Below are 9,983 nucleotides of genomic sequence, written 5' to 3' on the forward strand. Positions count from 1 at the left end.
TGACATGTAACCCCACACGTGGCTTCATTACGCTTGAACAAGGCAAAGGCTTGACCAAGACAATGCTCTGTCCGGCCCTCATAAGTAGCAAGAGTGCCAGATATAACCAAAGTCATCCATGTTATCCTGGACGTTCCTTTTCTTGCGTCCATCAATGGCAATTTTAGAAGAAAAAGACGTACATCCGTATCTTGGACCATTTGCCTTGCAAATCAAATGCCCTCCTTTGCCTTATCTCTGGGACATTAAATCCTTCAATTTTTCTCCCTTGTATACGCCCTCGGGTGACCGTGAGGGTCACATGCCGTCAAGCAACGTATCAATCTGACAATGAATCTAACGTTGGGTCAACCTCCAAAGTTAATGGTGAGAGGAATGATTTCTTAAGCGCCCCACATGCACCTTTCAATGACAGCTACGTTCTGGGCGTATGGACCCCAGAGCAAACGTCAGTTTTCTGCAAGACCTGCTGCATGAATGACAGCCAAAAAAAGTCTTCGGTTTGTTTGGTTGCAAAACCGCCACTATTCCAGCTACTGCTGCTGCTACTATTGCTATTCCTACTGATTACTATTGGAATTACTGATTACGGTGGTGAAACATTTCTTTAAAGGTTTCCAAAGTTTGTTATTGAAATTTTTGTTCCCCCTCCCTTTGTAATCAAATACTAGAAAAGTAGAGCAACCTTTTTACGTGGAAAAAGATTTTTGGCTCCAAGTTGACAATAGCTTAGAACCTCGTGAAATCTTTGCAACAGCCTATCGCCCTCTTGTTATGAGGGCTATATATTCGCTGCACGACCGGAGCATCACCTTATAAAAATCCTCTCCTCCTTGGCATCCCTTTAAGCCCGTCTATATATTTTTCCAGCCATCCATGAACGATCAATCAGTTTCAAAGTAGAATCCGAGCCTTGACTTGGTCGCCCGGGCGGCGTGCATCCTCAACCATATTCGATTGAAGAGCTGGGCAGGAGAATTTATTCTAGTGCCCGGGGTCCCCGCAGCCACCCTTCCAATGACACCATTTGAATCTACTATAAATGACGAGCAAACACGCTGCACGTCGGGTGCCACAACTTATCTCTTCTTTGTTGACATCCACCACCACCTCCTCGAACAGTGGCCTCGTCAGTGGGGATTGCTGTAGGAAAAGAGGGAACGGTGGAACCACTCCAATCTCCTTCGATCCTGAAATGATTGTTCCACAGACCCAACATGCATGAGTGAGTGAGTAAGTGAGAGAGAGAGCCTCTCGAGACAATCCATTGTTGATTGGCTTTGAAGATAAGAAGGCTTTTTGGGCAAAGCATCCTTTGCCAACTTCCAATCTCGTCATTTGATTCCTGCAAGCTAGAAGCCATGGAGGGGATCATGGCATGGTACGTAGTTGCTAGCTCCTCCTGTGTTGACCCGCTAAACTAAGTGGCTTCTAATACCGGGCTGATCATCGGAGGCCGGCAAGGGGGTGTTAACTCCATCTTCTCCAAGCTGCTGCATGGGGACGGGCCTTCTACTGTTGCTTGCATTCGTTGCAGGCCTTCGTGTCAGTCATGGCACCACAGATCCCACAGACGGTATTACTCCTCTGTCCCTCTGTATTGTAAACTAAAGATGGAAATAGAAAAGAGGGAGGTTTCTCTTTGTTGGACATGGATTCCACGTCCAAAGAATTGTGGAGTGGTCCACTGAGAGTGCTGTATTGATATTATAGCACTGGAGTGAAGATGCCATACCTCCTATAATATCTTTGTCAGAAAGGCTCTTCTCCAAATTCCAAAAGAAGTCCTTTTGTCTGTAAAAATCACAAAAAAAAAAAAAGAGCATGCAGTCATGTTCCAGATTAATAGAGTTGAATCACCCCCTTGACAACATGCAACAGAAATTTTAGCAACAGGTCTTTAGATATCAATATATAAGAAAAATTTCTATCATCTGCTTGGTTCGAAATTAGGAACTTCTATCAGTAATTTAGCAAGTTATTCAGACACCTTTCTTTCAGTCTGGGATATTTCGAGTAAACTTCGTAGATTTCTTGTTTCAAGAGAGAGTAGCACGTAGGGCTAATGATGAACCAATAAATTACCTACAGCTGCTGCTCTCCGATCTCTAATGGATACATGGCAGAACACACCACCAAGTTGGGGGCAGTCAGATGATCCCTGTGGTACACCATGGGAAGGAGTCAGCTGCAGAAATTCAAGAGTGACCGTCCTGTAAGGTTCTTCTGAACTTATCTTGAGCTTATACCGCTGCAATCCCCTTACTAACCCATCATATTTTCAGGAAACTGTCGACGATGGGTCTCAAAGGTACATTAAGTGGTGACATAGCGCAACTCAGCGAACTCCAATTCCTGTAAGTTTGATACTGCAGCTCTGGTAAAATTTGAATTATCACAATTCTTCATGGATGCAATACCATGTAAGCTGCCATTAAAAAATTGTGAATTTGACTATATTTAACCTCCTGGATCAAATACATAGTGATTTAAATATCAATATAATGGCACACCTGTAATATGCCATTTTTGGATGCAAATTGCCACAATCGACGTCAAAATCATTAGCACTTATCAAAATTCAGCATCATATAAAGGTCTAATGAATAATGTCTATACCTTTGTAAGTAAAGCACAGTTATATAAATCCGAATTTTAACAATGGTATCTGCAGGGACCTGTCCTACAATAATGAGCTTGGCGGGCAACTTACTGAAAATATTGGAAACCTGAAGAAGCTCACCACCTTGTAAGTTCAACAGGCCTGACACCAGGGCCAGCCTACTCCCATTCAAGCTTATTTAGTCATTTTGAAGTTTCCTTGACCCTCACAGTTTTCCTATTTCACAGAATCTTGGCTGGCTGCAGCTTCAGTGGTAAAATCCCAGATGAAATAGGAGATCTAGGAAAGCTCACATTCCTGTAAGATTTATTGTAACAATCTTATTCTGCTCCACATCAGGATTTTTCTAACTAAAAAATTAACAAGTTAAAGGATTTGATTTTTTCTTTTTTTTTTACCCACCCATGTTTTCCTGTCTTTGTATTTTTATTCCAGAGCTCTCAATTCAAATAAGTTCATTGGTACGATACCTGCTTCCCTGGGAACCCTTTCCAATCTCTACTGGCTAGATGTGGCAGACAATCAGTTAACCGGGCCGATCCCCATTTCCAATAATGGAGCCCCTGGACTGGACCAGCTTTTACACACAGGGCACTTGTAAGTCCTTTGTATGCTTCATCATTTTGCTAACGATGGTGTATATTAACAATCTATAGACAATACTATATTACTTGTGTGTAATGAAGATCTGTCTCTAATTGTGTGCTAAACAGTCATTTTAACAAGAATCAGCTATCAGGTCCCATCCCTGAACAGCTCTTTAGCTCAAATATGACGCTGATACACATGTAAGCTGCTATCTGCCTGTTGCCAGTTTCCTTCTCTTAGCTCTATATATACTTTCAGAATTCCTGATGGTTATCTTTGGGCAGACTTTTTAATGGAAATCAACTTACTGGGGAGATTCCAGCTTCCATAGGACTAGTAAAATCTCTGGAGGTTCTGTAAGTGTCTTCCAACCCCATATGTCTCCAGTTCTACTATCACATCAACAGGCAATCGCTTTCCCTACTTCCTTCTATTGTATAGGGTGGATCGATCATAATTTGCCCTTTTGTGACAGGAGACTTGACAGAAATTTTCTGAAGGGCTCAGTTCCGTCAAATATTAACAGCCTGACAAATATCAATGAACTGTAAGATATCTATTAACCAATCAAAATTTAACAAAAAGAAAATCAGATATAGTTGCTACAGTTAAGATATTACTGTTTTTCCCTATTGGCATCTTTCAGTAATTTAGCAAACAACCAGTTAAGTGGACCAATGCCAAATCTAACTGGGATGAACTCCCTCAATTATGTGTAAGAACTCAACTATGTTATCCTAGTGCTTTCTTGCCCTGCCCCTTCATTTTCACAATTAACGAGTAATTGGCAATACCCTCAAATGATCCACAGGGATTTAAGCAACAACACATTTGATTCTTCAGAAAGCCCAGCTTGGTTCTCACAATTAGAATCTCTCACTGCTCTGTAAGTTCTCTGACTGCTCATGATAATTGTAAACCAAGTAATTTTGATAAATAGCTGACAGTCTCAGCCAACTTGCTGGTGGTCACCCAGATTGATACAATCCGGAAGGCTTTATGGGCAAGTGCCAGAAAAGCTGTTCAGCTTTCCTCAACTACAGCTAGTGTAAGTGTGCCATGACAAATGATTGGCTTGAAAGTTGAAGAAATCCAATGAAAAAGCATGACAAATACTGATTTATTACTAACTATTTTATTGTTGCAAACCTTTGACAGAATACTTGATGACAACAAATTCAATGGTAACCTTCCCATGGGCAACAGCATCAGCCAGAAATTACAGATTGTGAGCTTCAAAAATAACGCCCTTGACTCAGTCACTCTGCAGCCCAGATATAACATGACTTTAATGTGAGAGTTCCAACAAACCAGCCTATTATCACTGAGCAATGAAGTGCATTTTTGTTCTGCCCATCACAATCTTTTTGTTAATATCTTCATTCCCTGCTAATTGCAGACTTGTTGGAAACCCTGTGTGCAATAATCAGCTCTCAGATACTACCTATTGCAGCCTTCAGCAAAAGCAATCATTACCTTACTCCACCAGTCTCGCCAATTGTGGTCCGAAGCAGTGTCCCCCAGATCAGAGTCTCAGCCCTTCAAAATGCAACTGTGCTTATCCATACGAGGGAGTGATGTTTTTCGTAGGACCTAGAATCCGAGATGTGACAGACAGCACATTGTTCCAAGAGATGGAGAGGACCATGTCGATAAAACTTGGCCTAGAACCTGGCTCAGTGTTTCTTGAAAACCCATTCTTCAGTGGTGATTCTAATCTGCAGTTGCAAGTAAAACTCTTCCCGTCCGATGGAATGTACTTCAACCGGTCTGAGATTCTGAGAATTGGGTTTGATCTGAGCAACCAAATTTACAGACCTCCAAAAAATTTTGGACCATACTATTTCATTGCATCATCATACCCTTTCCCAGGTGTCTACTCGATTCCTTACTTAGCAAAATAAACCAAACGAACTTCTTATACTGAACAAAACTTATGCTCCAGATGCGGAAGGAAGATCCTCAAAGAGCCCTGGTTTGATCACTGGAATATCAGTTGGCTGTGCTCTCCTTGTTCTTGGACTTGTAGGAGCAGGAGTCTATGCCTTGAGACAGAAGAAACGGGCACGAAGAGCAATGGAACTAAGTAAACCTTTTGGTAATGTGCCTCATGAAACATGTCATTTAAAATAGTTTTCTTCAGCAAGTGAAGCATTTATCCATTAGAGAAGGCAGCATGCTTCGAATTGCAACCTCACACATATTCACACAATTGCTAGATACCTTTTTCATCTGCTAACGTACCTTATTTTATTCGGTCCTAAATTAAAGCTCCATGGAAACACCAAAAGTTTTCTGACTATATTCCTTACATTTCAGCATCATGGACTCGCAGTGGTGAAGATAGTGGTGGTGCACCACAATTGAAAGGAGCAAGATGGTTTTCACTTGATGAACTAAAGAAAAGCACCGAAAATTTTTCAGAAACTAATCAAATTGGATCAGGCGGATATGGAAAGGTAATATCTTGATAACTCATATGTCAAAAATAATTCATTCAGAAAATCCAATATATTGGGAATGTATGTCGAATATTCAGTATATTCTATTTCCTCATCAGGTCTATAGAGGATTGCTTTCCAGTGGGCAACTAGTTGCAATCAAGAGGGCACAAGAAGGATCTAAGCAAGGCGCACTTGAGTTCAAGACTGAAGTTGAGTTGCTATCTAGGGTTCATCACAAGAATCTAGTAACACTTGTAGGTTTCTGCTTCGAGCAAGAGGAGCAGATGCTGGTATATGAGTTCATGCCTAATGGAACGCTACGTGAAAGCTTGTCTGGTATGTTCTCCAAAAATATCTCAAAAAAATTCCTCACAATTAATTCGTCATAGTTGTTTATATCCTTTGTTGCTGCAATAAAAGGGAAGAGTGGAATAAAACTGGACTGGAAGAGGAGACTCCGCATTGCACTAGGCTCGGCAAGAGGATTAGCTTATCTTCATGAACTTGCTGATCCTCCAATAATTCACAGAGATGTTAAGCCAAGTAATATCCTATTGGATGAGAACTTTACTGCAAAGGTTGCAGATTTTGGCCTCTCAAAATTGGTATCAGACAGTGAAAAAGGACATGTTACTACACAAGTAAAAGGAACATTGGTGAGCGACGTTCTATGTTTATTGTTTTCTTTTTTTAACCAGCATCTTGCTATGGCGCATGCCTCTGTTTATCTTTCTGTCATACATTGAAAAAGAACCATTTGTAGCAAATATCACAAGGTGTGCTAAGGGATTGAAATGATAATTACATTAGAACTTGATTGAAATTGGTATCAGACCAAAAGATAGTATTCTTATCATTTTTATTCCATCTTTACAGGGCTATCTAGATCCGGAGTATTACATGACACAACAGGTGACAGAGAAGAGTGATGTTTATAGCTTTGGGGTGGTGATGCTAGAGCTGGTAACAGCTAGGCAACCACTAAAGAAGGGCAAGTATATTGTTCGTGAGGTCGAGATGGCAATAAATAAAAATGATGAAGAGTACTATGGTCTCAAGGAGATAATGGATCCCATAATTCAGAATACAACATATCTCATAGCCTTCAGACAATTCATAGAATTGGCCATGTCCTGTGTCAAAGAATCAGCTGCAGACCGCCCAACAATGAGCAATGTTGCAAAGGAAATTGAGATGATGTTGCACAATGATGGTCAGGACACAAACTCAACTTCAACATCTTTATCTGCCACAGACATTGGAAAAACAAAGGGTGATCCTCGTCATCCTTACGACGGTTCATTTCTTCGAAACGATGTTAGAAGCAGTGCTTTCGAATACAGTGGCGGATACTCTCCGTCAGCAAATCCTGAACCCAAGTAGCAGATATTCTTTTCCTTTTACATGATCTTCCTTTGCTGTAGATCTCCAGTATTATTTATCAGGGTCCTAAACATGTATACGTCGACCACTAAATGTTACTGCAGTTTGGTATAATTATGCTTGATTCAATAAGATAGTACTTGGTTACTTACTGAGCAGCATAGCTCATATCTTTTTATCTATTTTTTCCTATAGATGACTACAACTAGTAGGAGCAAGGAGCTTGATGTTATTCAGGATTGGGGTAATTGAAAATGATATGTAATATTCAAATTTTAGAAGCTCTGTACTGCTCCAATTTCATAAAAAATGTTATGACATTTGTAAATAGAACTGTTTATTTTTGTTATGAAATTTTAAGTGGCTTCGTGTTATTGTGTGCATAAGATTGCAATAGCACGGCCGTATCATGATCCGGATTCGGGGCATGACATGGCACACAATTCCTCAAGATTAAAACACTGTAAAGACTAGAATAACTAATGAAATTAATTACGAATTTATATCCTCATAGAAATTGTAGTAATTATGACTTCAAGGAACAAATCAAGATGAAAAGCATTACTGACAGAGATCTAAGATCATGTCATGGTGCATGGGAGGGCAAGAGCCTCAAGGACATACATTGGATTTAATTTTAGTAGTAAATTTGTCATATTTTTCTTTTATTTTTGGTTATTTTTAGTTTTCAATAGATTATTGTGAATCAAGGGGTTGTGATTAAGAAATCTCAGAGTTAGTTCATAGTTTGATGGGTCTAGTTATGTACTGGTATTGTTAAGATGGTACTATAATCCTGGGCAGTGCCTCCGCCCACACACACAAAATAAAAAAAAAAAAAAGAAAAAGAACAGGAATTACTGCCTTATGATGGCTATGTTAGGGAGTTTAAGTGTCTTGTTTGGTTTTTCCCCTTTAAATAGGGGAGTTGAGTTAGGTAATGCAGAAGATAAACAAAATTCTGGGCTCTCTTATATATTCTGATGTCATAGAACAAGTATAAGACTTCCACACCCTGGGTATGATTCCTAGCTCTAGGAGCAAGTCTGATATTATCTTTCCTATTTCCTGTATTCGTGTTTTGACTTCTTTGTTTTAGTTTTGTATTTTTTTGTTTAACATCTGAATTATGTCGTCCTTATTTTTCTTTCAAGTACTAATCCTCAAATTCAGTTCTATCAATCTTTACACATCCCTCTATCGACCCTTAACCCCTGATAAATAAATCGATCTTTTAACAGCCCCTCCAAACCCTTTTTTTCCTTCTTTTCAAAACTTAAATCTCAGCCCCTCACTTAAACCCTAAATCTCAAATCCATAGGCTATATTCTATTTACCAATTCCTCTTTCCTACAGAAAACTTGCCTTGTTGGTTCACACCATATGAAAAACCAGATCTGACTTTTGAATGAACAGTAAGGCATTAAATATATTCCTAAGCACCTCCAAACCCTCTTATTTTCTGTCTCATCCCTAGTTTCAAATTTTTAAGATTTGTCACCCAATATAATATCAACTTTTCATTGAAATTCCAGCTTTCATCATTTATTTTTAATCAGAACTCAGGTCTGAATTGAATTTTCCAGCAAAATGCATGTTAACTTCAGTCCTAATCTCCTAATCCCTAATAGGTTTCCTTCTGTAGATGGTCCTACATCAATAACAGCATGACTTGCACAGGATGGAACATACACAACCTTTTGCTTAACTATTATTGCTAATAAATTATGTGTAATGTATCTGAAGAAAGATCAAATTAACTAGTGATTCTCATTCAAGGCCAAGCATTCCTTGAGAACAGTATGAGGGTTAAATAATCAATGTACAAGCACTAGAAGCAGAGAAAGCACAAGCCTAGCAAACAAAAAGGTACCCAGATCTATCTTCAGAAGATCTTTTATATTGCATGAACAGGAGAGGTCCACCATGATGCCATTTATATCCTCAAGAGAGTCCTTATCCTTTATGGAAGACCTAATAACTCACCCTCATCGAGCATGAGCAATTCATGCTAATTTCTAACGTTCAAGCCATTTTGTGAAATCCCTTTTCTTGTCCTTTTTTTTTGGTTTTATTTTGTGGGGAAGGCTGTTGAAGATCATGGAATGAGCTACCATGGTATTGTTCGATCATTAATTCGATTAAGCTAATTCTTGAATTTATCTTACTAAGGATATGAAATGAATCGTAGTTGATTGCAAACTATAAACTCATGCATCAAAAACTTAAATACCAGCATTACTACAAATCACCCCTTCTGACAATGACAGAACCAAATGTTCCACCACTTAAGTTAGGCATATAACATTTTGAACGACATCACCAAAATAATCTAGCATGTATATAAAAGGAGTAGCATGATAGTAGGTCAATTCTGGATTTCACTTCATCGACCCTTGCCAAAAACTATGGCCAAAGAAAGCACAGGACTGGAGTAGCTGACTGTTTTACCCTATCAAATAGTCCACTTGTGCGAAAAATGCAAAGGACTAACAATGAACTAATGTATTTATTAGCTTATAAATGATTTTTTAAATGCCAAAATACGTAATAATGCTTTTTTTGACAAGTAGGAATGGCAGGAATCCTAGCTAAAATTGGGGCGAGAATGGAACTCAAATCCATATGCTTGTACCCATTCCTAAAACTTCGCCAGATACCTCAATGTACACTTTGATCTTTCATTGTCCAAGATAAGGAGTAACAAATTCTTGAACATGAGTTTCAAGTATCAAAGAATTCCAGTCATTTCAAATAGCTTAATTAGCAATTACTTCGAACACGATTAAATTCTACGCATGGTGGTCATAGCATTCGAATATATATAAACTCGAATGAAGCCATGGTAGGACTCATGGGTGACATGTAACCCCACACGTGGCTTCATTACGCTTGACCAAGACAAAGGCTTGACCAAGACAATGCTCTGTCCGGCCCTCATAACT

The 9,983-nt window shown here is 39.2% G+C and overlaps 1 protein-coding gene across 1 annotated transcript; it reads left to right on the forward strand.

Moving 5' to 3' along the window:
• The first annotated feature begins 1,062 nt into the window (after nucleotides 1–1,062).
• Nucleotides 1,063–7,366, forward strand: LOC120112896 (probable leucine-rich repeat receptor-like protein kinase At5g49770). Its single transcript, XM_039132952.1, has 19 exons — nucleotides 1,063–1,576; nucleotides 2,092–2,215; nucleotides 2,286–2,357; nucleotides 2,675–2,749; nucleotides 2,851–2,922; nucleotides 3,059–3,220; nucleotides 3,337–3,411; nucleotides 3,496–3,567; nucleotides 3,687–3,758; nucleotides 3,858–3,926; nucleotides 4,023–4,097; nucleotides 4,188–4,259; nucleotides 4,370–4,504; nucleotides 4,611–5,083; nucleotides 5,157–5,309; nucleotides 5,531–5,670; nucleotides 5,772–5,991; nucleotides 6,076–6,311; nucleotides 6,532–7,366. The coding sequence occupies exons 1-19, from the start codon at nucleotides 1,498–1,500 to the stop codon at nucleotides 7,036–7,038; spliced, it is 2,883 nt and encodes a 960-aa protein (XP_038988880.1). The 5' UTR covers nucleotides 1,063–1,497; the 3' UTR covers nucleotides 7,039–7,366.
• Nucleotides 7,367–9,983: the final 2,617 nt, after the last annotated feature.

Source organism: Phoenix dactylifera, chromosome 13 (genome assembly GCF_009389715.1).
Source record: "Phoenix dactylifera cultivar Barhee BC4 chromosome 13, palm_55x_up_171113_PBpolish2nd_filt_p, whole genome shotgun sequence".
NCBI lineage: Eukaryota > Viridiplantae > Streptophyta > Magnoliopsida > Arecales > Arecaceae > Phoenix > Phoenix dactylifera.

Coding starts and splice junctions, on each gene's coding strand:
- LOC120112896 (XM_039132952.1), top strand. CDS start 1,498: ATGGGGACGGGCCTTCTACTGTTGCTTGCATTCGTTGCAGGCCTTCGT. Junction 4,098..4,187: donor TTAGAATCTCTCACTGCTCT/GTAAGTTCTCTG, acceptor GTGGTCACCCAG/ATTGATACAATCCGGAAGGC. Junction 5,084..5,156: donor ATCATCATACCCTTTCCCAG/GTGTCTACTCGA, acceptor CTTATGCTCCAG/ATGCGGAAGGAAGATCCTCA.